The 21,382-nt window shown below is 42.1% G+C and overlaps 1 protein-coding gene across 1 annotated transcript; it reads left to right on the forward strand.

The window, feature by feature from the left end:
- The first annotated feature begins 3,753 nt into the window (after positions 1–3,753).
- On the forward strand, positions 3,754–20,311 carry CHORDC1 (cysteine and histidine rich domain containing 1). Its single transcript, XM_054973807.1, has 11 exons — positions 3,754–3,959; positions 7,323–7,372; positions 7,459–7,515; positions 9,060–9,220; positions 10,194–10,294; positions 10,677–10,735; positions 11,047–11,117; positions 11,267–11,372; positions 13,098–13,217; positions 14,186–14,248; positions 15,409–20,311. The coding sequence occupies exons 1-11, from the start codon at positions 3,896–3,898 to the stop codon at positions 15,559–15,561; spliced, it is 1,005 nt and encodes a 334-aa protein (XP_054829782.1). The 5' UTR covers positions 3,754–3,895; the 3' UTR covers positions 15,562–20,311.
- Positions 20,312–21,382: the final 1,071 nt, after the last annotated feature.

Consider the following 21,382-nt stretch of genomic DNA (forward strand, 5'->3'; position numbering starts at 1 on the left):
GATGTCATTTCTGGGTAATGCACTAGGCTTCCTCCCCTAGTCTCTATGGTCTTTACCATAGAGGCGAGGGGAAATTCCCAAAGCTTCATTATGTGGAGGTGATTTTTTTCCTCCTAATTCTCATTTTCTCTAGGGTGGGTAATTGGGGCTGGGGGTGGGTGCCCTGGACAGGTATACGGGAGGCCTACATCTCTCCTAAGATCTGGGGAGACCTCGGTCCACATCCCTTCTCAAGCATGAAACTCACAGGGTTACTGTTATGTACTGGGCTGAGTCAGGGCTTCGCAAGGCCCCTAACGTCTGTTCGTTCGTTGAGTGTTTGCACTGTGTAGAGCTTCAGTCTAGGCTCCTAAAGCTCTCATTGCTATTGGCTGTTTTTCTGCTGGCTGCATCCAATCCGATATGTACAATAAAGTCCAATCACAGTTCTGCAAATATGTTACTTTGTATATAGTTCAAGCAAAACACGGATTCTAATTTCAAGTGCCTATTGGTTGTAGGGTATTATCGGGGCAGGGTTTGTGTGTGTATACATTTGGCTCACGTTGAGCTTGTGTAGTCTGTCCATCTGTTCTGGCCTTCAATAAACACGTTGTTCTGAGCTGAACTCATTACTAGCTGAAATCACTATGAGCAAAAAGCTCAATACCTAATAGTTACCTTAAGCTAGGGTTGGCAGGTCTCCCTGGAAACCTGTGGGAAGGGGTGAATTCTCAGCGGTGCGTGATGACATCACTTCTGGAAGTGATGTCATTGTGCTCCCGTTTGTCTCATAGGGCCAATTGTGGCCCCAAACAAGCCGATTTGTAAAGAATTGGACCTGTGCAAAGCTCGAGATTAATCCCATGGCCAGCAGGACGATGTCACTTCCAGAAGTTATGTCATTGCACACCAGCTGGGAGCACGTGCACTACCTGTTTGCCCAGGTTGCCTGCTGGTGGTGGGCAATCACTGGGTGGCTTGCCACTTCCCGCCGATTGCCGGCTACTTGGACATGCTAGTTGTCAGAGAAGCTTGTTATTTCTAAGCATGTTCATTTCTGATCTTCTCCCTGGGGGTCTCCTGAGTAGCTTCCAAAGAACAACAGGGTTTCTCGGATCACAGTTTGAAATCTGCTGTTCTAAATTTGTCGCTGGTGTGTTCAGCTTTGCAAAACTGGGGCAAAGCTTTTGACAGGAAAGCATTTGCACTGACCCAAGAGCTGGCGCACAGCATGTTTGATTCCACCAAGACTTTTGCGAGCTAATTATGCCGCGGCTATTGTCTTGCTGACAATGCATCGTCCTGAGCATGAAATAATATCTGGGAGCAGCTGCGTCTTGGTGGTAGAGCATCTGCTTGGCACACGAAGGCCCCAACTTCATTCCCTGGCATCTCCAATTAAAAGATCTAGCAGAAGGAGATATAAAAAGAAACCCCTCTACCTGAGATCCTGGAGAGTCACTCCCAGTCTGCACAGAAAATACTGATCTTGTACTCATGTGTGCAATTTAACAAATTCATCAGTAACAACAACACCAAAAGGAGATGTTTACATTTCCAAGCAAAGGAATGTTTTGATTGCCTCCACGCTAATTGCATTCTGTCTCTTTGTGATATATGTCCCCTTCTTTCCTCTCTCTCTCTCTTCTCCCCTCCTCTTCTGTATCTGCCCAGTTTTGATCAGGCATCTGATGAAGATAACTTGATTCTCGAAAGCTTATGCTACAATAAAATTGGTTAGTCTTAAAGGTGTTACTGGACTCTTTTTGATTTAACAACAACAAAAACTCCTTTCACAGCCCTGAGCCCCCTACCCCTGGGGAAGGAGAGGTGGAGCAGGGGTGCAGCCCAGGAAAAGACAGCAGTTCCGTCGCAGAGCCAAGGAGAGAGCTAGTCAGGGTGGCAAGGGCGAGCGAGGAGCAGGCAGGAGGAAGGCCAGCCAGTCCTAGCTCCCTCCTCAAGAGAAAGAGCCTGTTCAGAATTAGAAGCAAGGAAGCAAGAACTGGGTGAGGCTGGGAATAGGATTCCAAGTTGCTTGCTGATGGCAGGCAATCTCCCGGTGGTTTGCCCATTTGGGGCCAAAATTGACCTCCGTGAAGCGTGAGAGCATGCCTGTGGCTGGCACGACAATGTCACTTCAGGAAGTGACACTGTCACACCCCACCAGTAGAGCACCTGAGGCGCACTTTCCGGGGCTGCCTGCTGGTGGAGGGCGATCTCCAGGGGACTTTCCACCTCCTGCCAATTGCCAACGATCGGCAGACACCCCCCCCCCCCCAGATTGGTGAGAAGCCTAAGCTTAACTGCTACAGCTGGCACTGTAAACGTGCAAAGTATTTAGGTATTTAAAGTGCAATGGTTGCAGTTCTGGCGTATTGCCTTGTCTTTGTGTACCATAGGAAGAAGATGCCATCTTTACAAAAGGATGTGGCTCCTGACCCTGGGGGCATCACACACACACACACACACACACACACACACACACACACACACACACACACACACAAGGAAAAGCAAGGAAGCTTTGGACTGTTCATGTGTTCATTGCTTGTTCTCAATTTTTATTTTTAAAAATCAGGAGACTAACACGTAAATACGTGTGCTTGTGTGGGGGTGTTTAAAACTAAAACAAGATCCCTAAATCACACCTGCACTATAAAGGGCCAGGCAGGAAGACTGGGTTGTGATTATAAATCAACCTGCCTGAATGACTCGTGAATGGATTCAGGAACCAGATTATGAGGGGTACTTGTGTTTTTCATACTCCATATCCCAATACATCAGAACTGCCCTTCTGGGTTAGGAGTGGAAAAGTGCATTAAGATGCAGGTACATATTTTCTGTTCCAGTTTGGTACCAAATATATCCTCTGAAGAGCCTGCACAGGGCTTTCCCCCTTGCTTTGAAAAATTAGCTGTATAACAGCACATCGTGTGAGCTTATTCTTTTCTGTCGAATTCCAGGAGGCTTCCCCCCACCACCCCGATTATGCACTCATTATATAGATCTGTATTTTCTACTCATGATGGAGGCATTTTCTTCAGGCATTAAAACTGAAAGCACCACTTTACTCTTATGCTTCATAGGAAGTGTAAAATACCAGTATCGACCAGCTTTTTGAGATTGCTCCTGCTTTGTACTACGCTCAGAGCTAGGTGTCACTGATTTCCATGCGCAGCGGGAAGTTGGGAAATTGCTGGAAATGTGGGGGGCTGGAGCCTGGACAGGGCTGGATTTGGGGTGGAATGCGATCTCAGTCGGATATAATGCCAGAGAGTCCATCCTCCAAGGCAGCCATATTCTCCAGGGGAATTGATCTCTACATGGCCTGGAGAGCAATTGTAATTCCTGGAGAGCTCCAGGAAGGTTGGTAAGCCCACCTCTAACCGTGCAGCCTTTCGCTGCGTACAGTCAGAAATAAATTCCATACCTCTCATTACGACTCGTTCCCAAAAAAGAGCGCGTGCCCCACTGCAACTCCTACCAACGCAACCCTATACCGGGAAGGCGCAATTTTCAGCGCAACCGCAGTCTGGGAATCCTGGCAGCAAACCTGTCTAAGCTGCATCACGCGGCCCCTTTAAATCCTTCCCATCTCCCCTTTGCGCTTGCTTCGCTTCGTAACTCTAGAGTGCGCATGTGCCGGACTTCTTCCGGGGGGGAGGGGGTCTCTTTCCTCCCTTTCGATCGGCTCCAGAGCGCCTGCGCGTTGGGCTTCCCTCCCGGGCGCGAAGTTTCGCGAATGTTCCCGAAGGCCCCTCTCGCTTCGGCCTTTTCCGGAGGGGGGCGGGGGCGGAGCGGAGACGGTTTCCGCGCTTCCTTCCCGTCGAGAAGCGGCTCCTCGGCCGGCTCGCCTCGCTCTTCCTCCGGCTCCCTCGGCGTGCGGCCGGCCTCGGACTGCTTCTCTTCGGCCATGGCCCTGCTCTGTTACAACCGGGGGTGCGGGCAGCGCTTCGACCCCGAGAGCAACACGGACGGTGAGGCTGAGGGGAGGCGAATGGGGGAGGGGCGCTGAGGAGAGGAGCTGGTGGGGGAGGGGCGTGTCCGTTGAGGGGGGGGAGGGTGTAGCTCAGCGGCGATGGGGGGAGGAGGGTCCAGGCGCATCTTTACATAACTATCAGCACCAACATCATCATCATTATTACTTTTTACTATTATTGCTATTGCTATTATTATGTAGCTATTATTTTTATTATTATCATCATTGTTACCATTTTCCACAGGCCACCAGATAGTTGGGCTGGAATAAGAATAATATTAGGGGGGGAGGGTCCAGGCGCATCTTTATGTAACTATCAGCACCAACATCATTATTTTTACTACTATTGCTATTATGTAGCTATTATTATTATCATCATTATCATATTTTCCACAGGCCGCCAGACATTTGGGCTGGAATAAGAATAATATTAGTAATACTTTCTATTTTCCATAGGCCACCAGTTGTTTGGGCTGGAATAATAATAATAATAACTTTATTTTCCACAGCCCTTCAGATGTTGGGGTTGGAATTAGTAGTACTAGTATGATCATCATCCCTTATTTTCCACAGACTGCTAGATGTTTGGGCTAGAACAATAATAATAGTTATAATAATAATAGTTATAATAATTATTGTAATCTCTATTTTCCACAGTTCACCAGATGTTTGGGCTGGAATTATTATTGCTGTTCTTATTAGTATTATAGTCTCTATCTTCCACAGCCCACCAGATGTTGGGTCTGTAATGATTATGATGATAATTCTATTTTCCACAGTCCTGATGTTTGGGCTGGAACTATTATTAACATTTAATAATGACAATATTTTCTTCTCCTAAAAAAACCCATTCTAATAATCTCTTTTTTGGAAAATGATTCTCCTTTCAGAGCATTTATTAAACTTTGGTTTAGGGGGACTTAGGTTGTCTCACCATATCTTTTGAGCCCTGTGATTGGTGTTTAGGTTGTGATTATATAAACTACCTGGGAAAACACATTTTTTTTAAAAAAAATGTTGTACTTAAAACAACTGTAGCACATGAGTTGTATGCAGTGGTGATTGTTGTGGCAGGTGCATTAATAATATGTAGTTATTAATGGAAGCATGATTCCTGTCTTAATGGTAATAGACAGTGATTATAATGCTGGCAGGGGTTGTAATGCGCTCTTGTCAGTGATACAATAAGTATGGCAGGCTGTCCATAAATTAAATGGTTGTTATGAAACTTCCTATAATAATAGCGACAAATGCATATTATTAATTGCCCAGTGTTTAGCTTCTGACCCAGCAGGAATTCCAGTGATGGGGGAGGGAGGGAACAGCAGAATGCCCTTATTCTATGCACCTACATATACACATGGCATTTTAATTTGTAGTGTTATATTTACAGCTTTCTCTCTTCCTCATTCCGCCTCACTACTTTCTAGATTAGGAGCAGGTGACAGCTTTAAATCCCACAAAAGCTCATATTGGAATAAATGTTGTTAGTTTTTACGGTACCATTGGACTTGTGCCTTGTTACAGATCCCTCCCATCTGTTCTGAATCTGACCGTGGATACTGATAGTGGGGTAGAAAAGCTGTCTATACAAGGACTAATTTTTTTGAATTTTAAAAACCAGTGCTGATTTTCAGTCTAACCATCAGTCAAGGCTGCTTACCTTTCCCAAATGAACCGCTCGCCAGCCACCTACCCTTTCATTCCTTGTTGGCAAAGGGGGCAACTTTTGTATCCATTTTCTAAGTTGTAGCTCTCCTGAGAATGGTGGGGGAACACTTCCTCTCCCCCCCCCATCAGCCCTTAAATTTGTTTTTATCAGCCTCTCATGACTCTTATCTTTTTGATTCCGTTTCCTGGGACTTTGTCTGTTTGTAAATAATGATGGAGAAAACTCTGTATAGATACTTGATTCTCCTCATGACCCCGATAACGTTGCGGGCTTGTTTTGGCAACTTTGTTGTCCTCCATCAAGGTAACTGTGGTTTTGAGTTACAAACAGCTTTAAGCTATCTTTGGAGATGAGCTTTAGCACCACTTGTGATGCTCAGACAGATTTTTGTTGGTAGATGACATTTTCTAACACTTCAGTGGGCTGTTGATGTAACTGTTGCTTTACCAAAGAGAATTCCAGTGCGGTTATTTTCTCTCAGTGTTGTTCCTGTACATTGTCATTGATATCAATAGGATTATAATGTGGCATCATAGCAAATAAACCAGAACACAGCCCATTGTCCTGACAAGTGTAAAATGTAAATTTAGATTAGTGAAGGGAGGGGATAGCTGGGTGGGAGAGCATCTGCGTAGCACACATAAGGTTCCTGGTTCAGTCCCTGGTATTTCCATTTAAAAGGTCAGGTAAGGTGATGGTGTGAAAGACCTGCATCTGAGACACTGGTGAGCTGCTGGTGGTTTGATTAGACTGTGCAGACCTTAATAGACCAATAGTCTGCCTCAGGGTAATCCAGGTTCACATGACAAGCGAAGGAAGAGGACGGCAGAAGCACGGATAGAATGAGTGGAAATCCTGCTATATGTTAGGCTTCGTTTCAGTTGAGAACGAAAGAGTCAAGTGGGAAGACCTCATGGAGTAGGTAGCTTTGAAAGGGAAGAGAGGTGGCACCATACAGGTGCCCCTTCAGGTAGGGTTTGCTAGATAGCATGAGGAGCTGCTGTTCAAGAAACGTGAGCACAGAGCTCCCTTTAGCATTCAGAACTAGTTCCTTCATTGAATCCCAGCCTTGGTTTTTTTTTTTTTCTGGAGAGAACTTGTGACGCAAGCAAGGTTGTAGTGAGTAGATGGGCGGAGCTGAGCATAGTTGATGGCAATCATGCTGTCTACCGAGATAAAAGTAAAAGGAGTGAATTCCTGCCTTTGTTTGTTTGAAGACCGTCTTTCCAAGCGACCTTGGGGGAAAGTAGCTAATGAAATTGAACTTGTTTCTCTTTTGACTTCTCAAAAACATTTACTTTTGAGCTGTTAAATCCAGGGATGTCAAGGCTGAAACCTTACTTCAAAAGATGTTTAGAGAGTAACTTTTCTTTGATTATCTTCACCACAGTTCTGGTGTGGTATTATGGACAGGCTTTTCTAGTGTACTGTTCCTACTATTACCACTTTAATGGGGTTTTTGGTGAGGCAGCGTATACATTAAAAACGTTCTTTTACATTAAAGATTCTAGTGTGTAGCTGGATATTTCTGGCTTTGTAAAAGACTTGCCAATATTTGAGCACAGTCAAATAAGAATAAATGAGTAAAAAAATCTGAGTAAATGGCTAATCTGAATATAGATTATAAAGCACGGATGTTGTCCACTGAGATTTTCAATTAATCCTTTTTTCCCCCCTTTCCCTTTTTAGAGTCATGCACATATCATCCAGGAGTGCCCGTCTTTCATGATGCTCTTAAAGTAGGTGTGCAAGCACAATTATCTGAAGCCTTTCCATCAGAATTAGTTGCAAGTTTGTAATGTTCCTTGTTGCTTGCATATTACAGGGCTGGTCATGTTGTAAGAGGAGAACCACAGACTTTTCTGATTTCTTGAGCATTGCGGTATGTATGAATGACTTTGTAGTTATTACAACATTAACCTGATCCCTGTGAGCCAGTCCTGATCTCCGTGCTAAGATGACCTGATGCAGATCCTGTGTCTTCTCATGGTTGTCAGCAGATGCAGTTTTTCTTCTGCTTGCATCATAAGTGCATTGTTAAGATTTTCAGCTGTGGGAAACCCTGCTTGCGTCCAAGAACACTATTCTAACACTGAGAACTGGGGTAATTTTGACTTTGAGTATTGAGTGAAATGCACGTTTTGGGTATAGTGTAGGCGAAACTCTAAGGATGAGCGTGCAGTCTCTAAGGGTGAGCATGCAGTTACTCCATGACAACTTCTCCTTTTCCTACAGACATGATTCTTGAGTTATTCACCTTCAATTCTTGTGTTATTCACCTTTAAAATCAATCATATCTTTAAAAAGTGATTCAGAACATTTATCTAAAATAGTTCTATATCAGCCTTTCCCCCCAAGAACCACAGGACTCAAGGAGGGGTCTATCCATGCAAGAAGTGCCTTTGTAAATAGGCCAAACTGTAAGAAAACTGTACTAGAATCAACATCCTTCACAAAGGAAAATATAAACCTTATTTTCACTCAGCATGCTGTGGTTAAAAAAATCTTACATTGATTTATTAACTTTAAAAATGTCTACATTTAGCAACAGTTCAGTTAAAGTATCTCTTGAGACCCAGAGTTGCTTGTCTGATATCCACTATATCATGTTCCTTTCCCATTCTTTCTGGAACAGGCTTTCTTACAAGGTTAAAAGGCATGTCTTTTTTTGGAAAGTTTTTAGAAAGAGATGTAAGCCTGTACTTACATTTGTGAGAGTATTTAGTAGGACTTGAGCTGCAAAGGGGAAGACAAGATATAAATGTTTTAATAAATCAAAGTTATTTACAGCCCAATAAATAAAAGCTACTACCCCTAGTTAGGAGAAGAGACATGTTTTAATTTTATTTCAGCAAATAACAAGTAAAAGGAACCAACTGCCCCTTTAATCAATACAGCTTTTAAAAGCTGAAGGCCAATGAGGCTGAAAATTAAACTACCTATTAACTTTTCCTCCCTCAAAAGATAGCAGTCCTTTTTCTTAGAAACATATCAGAGGAAAATTATCCCCTTTTTGCCCAGATGCAACAGCAGCCAGGATTTAGGTACATGCATTTGCACATAATCTGACCCTTTGACATTGTGAAACTTCTGAGGATTGTTTACTGATTTTAACAGCCTTTCGGACAATTTATTTATTTTAAGAGGCGGTTATATTACTTCCAGATATTTTCATTATATGACGGGCTGTGATCCTTCCCACCACAGCATGGAGGGCTCTTTCCCAAGTGCATTGAAATGTTGAAAGGCATGTGTGTCTGGATGCTTGTGTATGAGAAATGGATGTGGAAGGAGTCAGTTTAAATTTACTGCTAGCCACGGTATTTGCTGACAGAGATGAAACACCAGGATTACTTAAAAAAAAATACATTGCTGAAGCTGAATAGCACAATAGCTGATGGTTCAAGCATGTGTTTCCTACAACAGGGTTGTACGAAGGGCTTCCATAACAGCGAGAAGCCACCTCAGCCAGTCAAGCCCGAAGTTAAAACTACTTCTGAGCGAAAAGAGCTAGCTGACCTGAAACCTAAATTTCAAGAACACATCATTCAGGCCCCAAAGCCGGTGGAAGCAATTCAGAGGCCCAGGTAATGTCCTGAAACTGTGCATTAGTGACAAATATCCTTCCAGTGATCAAATATCCATTGTTTTTCTCTCAGTCATGTGCGTTTGAAGGCTGATTTAATAGTTATGTAGTCATAATGTTAAAATTAGTGATGAGAAGCAACCATCCAAACTATCAGAAACTATCATCTAACCATTTACAAGCTTTCACACTGTCTTGATGTTCGCCTGGGATAGCACCATTATACTGATAAAGGGGCTTTTTAAAAATCTCATTCTGCCAATAACTAGTCCAAAAAGAAAAACAAAACCATCCCACTTATTTTTGGAATCTCAAAAGATTTTTAGTTCATAGTATCATTATATGGGAGCAAAATATCCCACAACCTTCCCTAGGATTCTTTATCCAATCCATTTGAAAGCTATCTCCATTCATTGTATCATCACAGAAAACTTCCTCAAGTTGGCAGAAATCTCAATCCTTGGGAATGCTGTATTGTGACGCTTTGATACTGCTTAGGTTTTTAACAACTCAAGGAAGATGAAAATGAGAGGCCACATCTTGGAGATAAAACACATGCTTGGCTAGCTAAAGGATCTCCGATTACATTATTGGGAGAACTTGTCTGAGCCTTTGGAGATGTATTGCCAGTCAGAGTACATAGGATTGGAGTAGATCATTCATCTTCACCTTTTTCAGGTCTGGGGCTCCTCTTTAATTGTGGGACACACTTTTTATAATATATATCCCTTGTCCCTTCCATCTTTCACCTTAGAAAATCCCCCAGGAAGCAAGTAGTGTTTCCACTGATGTCTTGCAGATCAAGGTGTGACTCGCTTGTAGGTTCCTATGTATCATTTGAAAACTAGTTTCCTGGATATATTAGTGATCTAACAGGCTATGTTTGTATGTTCACATGAAAGAACTTGGGCTGTTATAGAAGCATATTAAAGCTATTTAGTTTTAGTAAGAAGAGCTTTTTGTCTTTCTTTTAGCCCAGATGAGCCAATGACTTACTTGCCACTGAAGGTATCAGCTTCCTTGAAGCAAGCATTAGACAAGCTAAAACTGTCATCGGAGAATGAAATTAAAAAAGGTAGGCAGTTTGGCATGAGAGAGTGTGTTGTGTGTGTGGGCCTGCTTCACTGAACTTAGTACCACCATTGGTATTATGTAGGTGAAGGCCCTATGCATGGGGCTGTCTCATTCTAATTGTTTCTCTTGCTGTTAAGACAAAAAACATGCTGGGGTAGATCCATATTTTCCATCGGTAAAGGGGAACTTTGCTGCCTCTCTCCTCCCATTGATATCCGCAAAACGCTGAGCCTGGGGGAGAGGGGGCCCTGAGGAATGACGTGAGGGGAGGGGGAATGGAGAGTTGGTGGAAATTGCCAGTTCAGCCTGTCTGTTTTGCACCCGTCATGAGTGTTTGTTTAACTTCTGAAAATGAATCCTCCTTCCATGTTCTTCTCTTGCAGAAGAGGATAGTGAAGAGATAAAGATTGGGACATCTTGTAAAAATGGGGGCTGTACAAAGGCAAGTATTTTGGTTTTGTACACACGTTATGTCAGACGTCTTCAGCTTGCTGCCTTCTTTTTTCTGCAGTTCACAGGCCCCACTCAAAAGTGTCGTGACTCCTTATTCATAGCTTATTAACAGCTGTAACGTTTGGTTCTGCTTATTACACATGACCCTCTTTATGGGTGGATGTTGCAGAGTGATGTGAGAATGCCTGTCAAAAGTACTTTTCTTCCATCGATCCGTGATTGCTTGGAGCTGTTGGCAGATGCTGTCGTCCAGTTCAATAGCTATCAAATTATTGGTTTTGGTCTTAATGTTTCCTACAGACCTTTGAAGGACCAGACAGCATGGAAGAAGAATGCACATACCACGCAGGTGTGCCTATATTTCACGAAGGGTCAGTATCAAGTACCAGCAACATGGATTCCTTAAATTCTGTATAAATCTTAGGTTTTTCTAAAACGATTAGCTTGATATTAGCGGAACAATGGAAGTTGGGACAAGGGCTGCTATGGACATATAATTTCTTTACATTTCATTACACAGGATGAAGTACTGGAGTTGTTGCAAGAGGAAAACATCAGACTTCAATACTTTCTTGTCTCAAGAAGGCTGTACAACAGGAACACATCTATGGATTAAGAAGGATGCTGTAAGTAGTCTGACCAATGTTACAGGCCCTTGGCTATGTTATTAGGATTTGCATTGAAAATATAAACTTGCTAGGGTATACACCTAAGTTTTACTGGTATTAGTTCATTAATATTCTGTTTCTATTGGCTTCAGTGGGACACGCCTCTCTGACTGTATCTCTTTTAGGCTTCCACCTAATTGGAATGGAATCCTGAGACGTTGTACCTTTTGCCCAAAGAATCATGCCCTCTGTACTTTGTTTAGATAGAGAAAGGGTCTTCATTTTAGAAGCAGTTAACATTTTACAGAGCAGGCACAGGAAGGCATTTGAATACTCCAGGTAAGGAAAGTGCTAAGTTGTGCACTTGCGCACAGTTAAGCAAAATTAGCGCAGAGAGAAATGTAGTCTTTCAGAGAAAGTACTTGGGAAAGTCAGAGAAATGGAAGTGCTTTCCTCATCCCCAAAAGCATTTCCCAGTGTTGCAATGATTAGGGGATTCTTCTTTGGCAAAGTAAGTTACAGTCTTCTGGGTCATCAAGTGTGCCTCTCCATCGCTTTATATTGTCTACTGACTTACTCTCTCCCCATATTTCATCAAACTGAAACAGCCACAGTTCAGAGGATTCTTGTTATTAGGTGTAATTAAAGTCTCAATTCAGATTACAGTTACTTATTAAAAAGTAGGGAGCATTTGGCTTTTTTCCTGATTCCTGTGTGGCTGAATGGATAGCCCCTCATACTTGGTTAGATTGACTTGTGGGGATAACAGTTGTTTCAGATACTGCTGCTACTAGACTTGTATCTTATCTGTCAGTGTTAATACTGAATTGTGTCCACAATGAACCTTTGTTCACACAGATGAACCTTTCCCTGTCTTCCTTTTCTCCTGCACCCCCTGGGAATCCTCTTCTGAGGCTCTGGGATTCTTGTAAATAAAATACAGTATGGCATGGGGAGATGGGAGTGTGGAGCAAAGTGAAGCAAATTGATGAAATCACCTTCCTCCTTTTTGTGCAAGCAGACTGTAGGGTACGATCCACAGAGTTATTCAAAGGAGGGAGGGAGTGTGTACCGATTTAAAGTATCAAGTTCAGAGAGTTCATTTATGCTGAGAAGCAGTCAGAATTTGGGTGTGTGCGCGCGCTCGTGTGTTTAAAATCTATTAAACAGCTTGATTCTACAAAATGTCAGTTTGGGGCTCTTCTAGGATTCTTCTTTAGCCTGCTGTCTTATTGCAAAGTACAATTGTAGGAAATGGTATGGGGGGTGGTTTCCTTATTCAGCCTATTAAAGTGGAGTGGGGAACCCCTAAAGATTCTTTAATAAGAACTAGGCTGAAGGATGCTGGTCCAGAATTTGTAGCCCTTGGGTTGAGTCACGTGGCCATTCCTTCCTGCAGATTCCCCAGGCCTGTATCTGAAGTATGTCTGTCTCAAAAACCTTTTAAGTCCACTCCTCCCCTTTTAACTTGTCACTTCAGTACAGAATCCAGCCTCTGTTGTAACTGTACCTGCTTATTACATGCAAGGAATAACTTTGGCCAAGAATCTCTTCTGTCTTGGGGGAGCAGAGACAGGAATGGACCAATCTTGCATCTGTCAGCTCATTGTATTCCATATGTTACCACGTATGGCAGCTTTATGGTAATGGAACTCCAGCAGTCCTCCTCTTCTGAAAAATGTAGGCAGTGTTTATAAATAGGTCACAGCCAAGTTGTATGTTTCTTCCCAACTCCATCTGTAGGGAAAAAAGATGGTTCCATGCAGACATGATTGGCATCAGACAGGAGGTGAAGTGACCATTTCAATATATGCTAAGAACTCGGTTCCTGAACTCAGCCGCGTAGAAGCAAATAGCACACTGGTGAGTTACTACTGTTGCGTCTTTCCTGTTTTTCTCTATTTCTAAAGATTCTTATCGTCTAAAACTAATGACTGATCTAATTATGAAGAAAGAGTGGGGTACCACTTTATAATGCAGAGAAAATTAGTTTTTAAATATGGCTCACCAGTAAAAAAAAAATACTTCCTGCTTGTGGAAATCTAGCATAGGGAAGAGGTCTAGCTACCAAGGCTCTTAAACCTGTCGTGCTATCGGGTTTTTTTGTAGCATTTAGTGCAGCTCTGCCCACTGGTTTCTACATGTATTAGAACACAGTGTGCCACAAGCCGGAAACAGAAGTTACAGAAGGAACTTGCTGAGCATTTAGTTCCAAATGACTTCAACAAGTGATCCCAGCCACACCCAAGAGGGAAAGAGAAGGTTGCCTGCTTAATCAGATTTACAGAAGTTCTTTCCTGTCCCTAGGTTAGTCGAATATTGTTAGAGCAAACCCCTTCTGAAGGTCTCTCTAACACAGGTTCCCCCACTATCCTCTCCTCTCTCTGTTTATGGTAGTTTGCTTGGGGGGGGGGCGGATCCACAGCTTCTTGCTCCTACTGGTCTCAGGTGTACTGGACTTACAGTGGGTCATGTAAAACTATCTAGCTTGATGATGCTCGACCATTCAATAATCTTGGTAAAATGAGATCATAAACATACTGAGAATTTTAGTCTCAGCAATTCTTTTGGTTCATTTATGGTTGAGGTTTTAATGCTGCATCTGAATAGAAGTGCTACACCCATGTGTGCTTTAGAATTGCAGACGTCTGTCAGAATGAAGCTTGAGCCTAAGGATATTTGCTTTTAAGGAGGTTCAGGTGAATGCAGTGAGGCTTATTTCCTAGTGAGCATGCTTGAGATTGCAGCCTTAATTGAATAGAGAAGCACATACTGGAGTTAGAAGTACTGCGTGTTTAGTTGTTGTTGCATAAATCTTTCCTTTTTTGCAGTTAAATATCCATATTGTCTTTGAAGGTGATAAGGAGTTTAATCAGAATCTGAATTTATGGGGCGTAAGTATATGTGCAGTTTTCATTCGAGAAAATTTCAGACAATTTTGTAACTTGTCTAGATAGCACCCCATCCCCCTTTTTAATGGTTTTGAGAGCTTGACATTCATGACTTCCAAAGTGACAGGATTGAGGGCATCAGGAAATTTCTGATGCCAAAGGGCAGATGACATTTGCATGTAACTGGTATATCTGTATTTATGTCATGACACGATTGTGTAAAGATGCTGCTATGTGCCTCTGTCGCCCTGTTTTGATACGCAGTTTAATACACAGCATAATATCAGCGCTTTCCATTCTTCTTGTGTGAATTCCAATTTATTGCAAGCCTGAGGCGTTGGGAGAATAGTCATCTGGGTGTATAAAGCATTTTCTTGGCCTTAGGCATTTGAGCAGGGTGTGGGGTATTAAATATGCTGCTTTTCTGTCTGCGTATCTCACTTGCCTTCATTTCGAAAGCATAATTTTCTGCTTTCCTTTTTGAGGGCATTAGTAAGGAGTTGATGATCTCTAACCCTTGAACAATTTGATCTCTTGAAAGTGTGTATGAGATGGGCGGGGTGTGTATGAGATGGGCGGGGGGACAGCGTGTAGTCTGAACTGGGCTGCTCTGTGGCACGTTCCCCACTTCGGTAGAGCTTGCTTGGAGAAGTAGATAGGCCTCCCCAGCCCTGTCCTTGTGCATAACAGCTGTGTTGGTCTGCGGGAGAACAGCAGGATTTGAGTCCTGTTCCACCTTAGAGACCAACAAGATTTTCTGGATGTAATCTTTTGAGAATTAAAGCTCTCTTCTTCAGATGCAGGGAGGAGTAGAGATCCTTGAGCCTTTGTATCCCAGTCAGGAGGTGGGTGGGGTGAAGCAAGGAAGGGAGTCTGGATGTAAAGGTACAATGTGCCTCCTGATTGTGGTCGAAAGGCTTGGAGATCTCCACTCCTCCCTGTATCTGAAGAAGGGGAGCTTTTACTCTTAAAAACTTACTCAAAATCCTGTTGGTTTCTAAGGTGCCACTGGACTCAGATCCATGATAATTATGGTTTATGTAGCTTACCTTTACAAAACTTTTGTTTGGAACAGTTTGTTAAGAATTCCATTTTCGTGGTGCTTGTCAGACACACAGACAACAGCTTAGTACGTAAACTGAGATGTTCATGTTCTCTTCCAGGTGATTGACGTGAAAAGGAGCTACGTAACTATGACTGCTACAAAGATTGAGCTCATTATGAGGAAAGCTGAGCCCATGTTATGGGCAGGCTTAGAACTCCCAGCATCTAAACTACAACCAAAAAACCAGCAAGATATAGCGGAACAAGCCTGAAGTCTGACAGAGGCCCTCGATTACCCATAGTGGAGTGGTGACTTGCTGTTGTAACAGGATTTTATACACAACCGTTTTTTAAAAAAGAAAACCATCACAAACCTTGCATTCCATCTCAGGCACAATGCTTAGGTTTTTCAAGAAATTGCAGTTTTATTTCCCTGTCTTGAACTTCATCTATACAGCTGAGGTTGGTGCTGAGGGCAATCTTGTAAATATGTTTGTTGCAAGGTTTGGGGCGCCCTTGAAAGTAGTTATTGTGAGAGATCCTGTAGAGGTGGTTTGAACAGCAGCTCACTCCTGCTTTGAGCTTGTTTTTTTTCCCCTTATGTCTCATATTCCCCCAAATCTTTACTACAAAAGGACTAGTTCCTGTTTAGGTAGAAAATGTCTTGTCTGGGCTGTACCACTTCAGACTGTAGATGGGGCTCCCCCATTCCCCTTTTCTCCATATAGAACATACGATGTTAGGGAGAAGGTATGCTAGCTTTCCATGTAGAAAAGATCTCTCTATCTCTCTCCCCCCGCCCCCCCCCCCATGGCAAAACATTCAGTCATGCGAGTTCAAAGCTTCTGCTGTGAAGCTGTGGGTGACTGCATTCCTAAATGCACTCATTCCTGTCCAATTTTTACTTGGATGCATTTTAATATTAAATTTGTGAATCTGAGTTTGTATTTGACAGAGAAGGCATTTGTGAAGCTAAGAACTAGAACTGGGTGCAAGAGCTTGAAAACAGGCAAGAGCTTAACAAGTGGGAAGGTAGCGCAGGGAGTGGACCAAATATGCGGTTGTTTGATGTGGTAAAAGGCTCTTCCTATTCGTCCTTGCTTACCCAATTGTAAATACAGGGAAGGAATAAAATTCTGCCCACCGGGATGGACGCTGCAAACAGTTGGCTGCCCTGCCCCTTTTAGCTTTTTGCTCATTGCAGGGCCGGTCTACATTTTTTACTAGCCTAAGCAAATACTGACTTTTTCTTGTGATTTGTACTGGGCAGCATAACAGCTTGTGGTAAAATAATATCTTGATCATTCCTTTATAATTTAATAATCTGCTACCACTTTCCTTTCTTCCTTCCCTTAATAATTGTCTGTGCTCTGGGCAGCCAGTGGAGATAAGATGGCTCTTGGTTGTATTTCCTGAAATGCAGGATATTACTTCGCCAATGCTCTGCTGATTCATTGAGGCCACATGCATTTGCTGCAGATGTTTACATGTTCTCAAACGCACTGTTGGGGCAAGGATCTTAAGCTGCTTCCTAGTTTGGCTTTGTGTTTAGGCCAGTTGGTTTTTAGTGATAAGTTACTGCCCTGTGAAAGTTACTCAGTCTGATTCATTGCCCAAGTACCACTCAGCACTGAATATTAAAGGGTAGTCTTTTGGGCGTGTAGAGACTATGCTTTGCATTGCAACCTGTTCTTTCTGTATTCACATTGTTTGTGCTGTCGGTTTCTTACCTGTACTGTTCTATTTGTAGCTGAACCACTTCTTGCTGGAACTTTATTTGCAGGGAAAGAGGATATGAACTGATGGTTTGAGTACTGTATAATAGAAATTAACACATTTCGGTGCAGAGCTCATTTGGTTTGGGGGCATGTTTTGGGGGCACATTTAGTTTGGGAGAAGGTAGGGTTGTCTAGCAAATTTAAGTAGCACATGTCTCCCAGCAGCAACTCCAGAGCAGCCTAAGTCATTATTTTATCCTGGGTTGTTCTTGTTCAGACTTGCTCATGTGTCATGAGCACTCAGTTAATTCTCTTTCTGCAGTGCAAATGGCACATCAAAGGATAGTCTAATATGGTCACAGTCTCCTTGAAGCACCTTTACCAATTTTTCTTCAAGTGGCAAAGGATCAGACAGGAGCACTGTAACTTGTAGGGCTGTTCAGGAGCAGTTCCACGAGTTGCAAATAGCGCTCCACTTGATTTCAGAGCAGGCACTACCCGTTCAATAACAACGTGAGCATTACCTTTCTGACATAATCGTTACTTAACCTGTGCCTGGAAATGAAATTTTTTGTATAGCAGTATGACAGACTCTGAAATCAAAGTAAAACAAAGAAGGGAGAAACTAGTACATAAGCCAACAAAAATGGGATTAAAGATAACTTCCATTTCTTGAGACTAAGGGCTTTGGAGACCATAAACTTTTTACTTGGGTGTCTTCTGTGACTGAACTCTCTGTTCTTATCAGTGTACATACTATGGCTCTTGGCTTTTAGTGTTTATAGGGACAGAGTCCCTTCAGGCTGATCTCTGTCCTTGGGAGGCATATTTTCAGGCATTGTCTACACAAGTCCAAGTTTCTAGAATTTTCAGGTGGCAGAATGGACTGTTCAGTGCTCCTCCATGTGAAAATTCCTTGTCCAGAAGCACAAGCGTGTTCTATTCTAGTCCTTTGCATGGTGTGCTGGTTTCCCACGGGTAGAAAATTATTAATGTAGAACTCTGAAAAATGTAATTCCTTCCTTGTAAATTGAATAATACAATCCAGCCTTCTATCTCTGTCACTTGGTTACTCATTCTGCTTTAATGTGCCGAGCAGATCTCAGTTCATGTGCAGAAGCCTGGTTGAGTTACTGCCTCTCAACAGCTCCTGGTTGCTGTGCCCTTAAGTTGAAGCAGGAATGAACCAATCCCATTTTGCTTCTCTTTCTCTGATGTGGCATTGGTCAGAGGGCCTGTAATTAGTGTTATTTAGGCAAGGTTCTATGCAAAAGTTGCTAGTCTTATTCCTTCAGAAGCTTGGAAAGGTCCACTTCCACCCAAAATGTGGTTATGGATGTGATGGAAATGCCCCGTCGCTTAGGAAAGCATTTTAGTTTGCTTGTTTTGTTGTAAATTAATGGACATTCCCTTCAGAGAGTTAGCAGATACTGCACATATGGTGCTTCCCCCTAATTCTAGCTCAACACTGATGAAATAATTCCAGATTCTGCTCATTCCTTGCTTGTGTTTAAGCCATTACTTCAGTAGAAATCTGCAGTTGGGTCCATCCAGATTTTCTTGCATTGTTTCTTACAAAAGGCTTTCCTAGAACTGCTTTTGGTTCTCTCTGGAATTTTAGGCATGTGTGTGACTTATTACAAAGTACGAAAGAAGGTGGCAAGCCGCCTGTTCCGAAAACAGTAGATGTTTTTGATATTAATTGTGAGGGGAAACATCAACTTCTTCAGGCTTGTAAGACTGAAACAGACGTCATCACGGTTTCTTTCTCTGTTTTATTAGCTGCTTTTTAGTAGAATCAGCTGCTGCTGCAACAACACCAAATTCTATTTGTCTGTTTCAAAAAGAGAACAGAACTCACCCAGAACACTGAAATGGGTCTGAAAATGGCTGGCGGCTCCCTCTTCTTTGCTGAGTTCCCTTATACTGATGCAAGCTTAGTCAAGGGAAGCTTCTGTTCGTTTTAATGAGTCGCAGAGATGTGAGATTGTGCATAAAGGGCACTGAAAAAAGGAACTGATTCCTTTTGGAAATATTTTATATTAAATTGTAATGAATTTGTAAATAGTTCTCTCTACACTTCCTAAGAAGCCACCATAACTGCAACATTTAAAATCGTCGTCCTGTTAATATTCTGCATTTCCCCAGCTGCCTCAGCACTGGCATGTTTTTGTTACCATATTACTTAGATACAGTTCTCAGTAGGCTGTGAATCAGCAACCCAGTAGTCAAAGGCCTCTGAGTGATGGAGCTAGCTACAGTCAGAACTGATAGCTGCAAGAGCTTGCAGTCGTCTTAGGACTGCTACCGACTTGCACATTCCCTCACCCTTGGCAGTGTCTGGCTTTTAATAGCAGAAGGGACCAATGACAGCATTGGAACTTTTCTTCCTCTCTGTTATTGGAAATCAGCTGCTGTTACAAGGGTGAGTGGCCTGTCGCAGCAGCCAAAGGGAGAGTAGGGGATTTCCATGTGCTCTTTGTCATTCACCTTGTGGACTTGATTTGGCTTGTAAGATCACATGTATTGAGAAGCTGTCCGAGTCTTGAAGGTCTCGGGTTTTTGTAGCCCCGGTCAAGCAGCCAAACGTTGAGCCCCTGATGGCCTGCGGTCTGCAGCTGGTATTCTGTGTTTGGCTTGGTGGGTCTCAAGCTGTGCAAGTTTGTTGCAGGTTTCAGTTCTCAACAGCAGTGAGAGTCATTCTGAGTTCTGTGGCCATGTTGGTTCACAGGCTGTTCTGGTCTAAGGCTTTAATTTTTTTTTAAAAAAAAAAACTACAGTGAATGTACATAACTTGCGTTTGCATGATTCCCCCCCCCCCAGCTCTAATGATCTGTTCCAGCCCACTAAGGCAAAATATGCACGTGCACTCTGGTTCATGGGGGGGGGGGGTGGCCCAGCCTCTGTGCAGACCTGCTCATTTTGTTTTGAAAGGTTTATACAACCAAGTCACCACTTCAGCAGTCAATACTGTTATATTCGTTGTTTTGCCTTGGGAAAAAAATTGAATTTTATTCTGTGTAATTCTTTGCTTTAAAACATAGCATGTAAATTTTTTTTAAAAAAAATTACAACAATGGTTATGTTGCGTTTTTCCATACTGCAACCAGGAACTTCATTTGTATATGGTAATTAAAACAAATAGGTGTCTGGAACACTAGAGGTTTTTAATTAACTGTTGGGTTTTTTTAGCGTGTGTGTTTTTCCATGCATGGACATCAATTTCTGTTGATACAGGATGTTTATTAAAGGTCTCATGCCTTCAGACCTTTTTCTAAATTTATGGAATAAACAGTTAACTGTACCCTGGTTTCATTCAGTTTCTGATGTCTGCAGTATTTGAAATGGGGAAGCAAGGAAAAAGAAATAAGGGTTTTGCTGTGTTTTGTGCAGTGGAGGAAAAAGCGTTTTTATGCTAATGAAAATCTTAATTACATAAAACCTGTAAAGACTGGTTTCTGTCTGCCTTTCTGCTATCTAATGCACAAGTACCAGTCAGACATTCTTGCTTGGAGATTTTTTCCCCTAAACTACTTTGTGGATTCCTTTTTTTTTTTTTTTTTTTAAATTTTTTATTGGGTTAGAACATTAATATTTTTACATTCCATTACATTCAATTTTCCCCTAAATTTTTCGTTTCTAACCCCCTCCCTTTCCCCCCCTTTTGTTGACTTCCAACAGCTTTCCCACCCTCTGTCCCTTTTCCCTTACTTCTATTAACTTCCTCTTTCTAAAACAAATATATATTCTCCATTATATTAAGCAGTACATCTTTAACTCTTTTACTTATTATACATCCAAACTATACTTCTTTAGATAAACAATTTATCCCATTTTCCAGTTTTGAGTATTTCTATATATCATAAACCATAAAAGTTTCCCACATTTAAATCAAACAATTTGATTTGTTCTCTATATATTAATCATTTCTTCTTTTTATAGTATTTCTATATAACTCATCCCATAATCAGTCGTTTTAACTCTTCTATGCATTCAGTTTGGTGCATATAAGTCTTATCAAGTAAAAAAAAAAATATATTGTTAATTACTCAATCCTCATGTTTAAACCGTTAATTATTCTCTATCAATATTCTATCAATTAACCTTTACATATCTATATATATCTCAATCAATTAATTAATCTAACTGCTTATAAATTCACATTTCTCTTCCTCCCCCGGTAAAGTCACCCCTCTCTTTTATACTTTTATTATACTTCAGTAGTTCTCAAACTGCCACAGTTTTCCTCCCACCTCCCACTTTTTCTCCAGATATTGTTTCAGCTTCTCCCAGTCTGTGTTAAACTGCCCTGAGTCCAGATCTCTCAGTTTTCTTGTCATCTTATCCATTTCAGCCATATACAGCAATTTGTAGA

This window comes from Eublepharis macularius, chromosome 3, assembly GCF_028583425.1.
Source record: "Eublepharis macularius isolate TG4126 chromosome 3, MPM_Emac_v1.0, whole genome shotgun sequence".
Taxonomy (NCBI): Eukaryota; Metazoa; Chordata; class Lepidosauria; order Squamata; family Eublepharidae; genus Eublepharis; species Eublepharis macularius.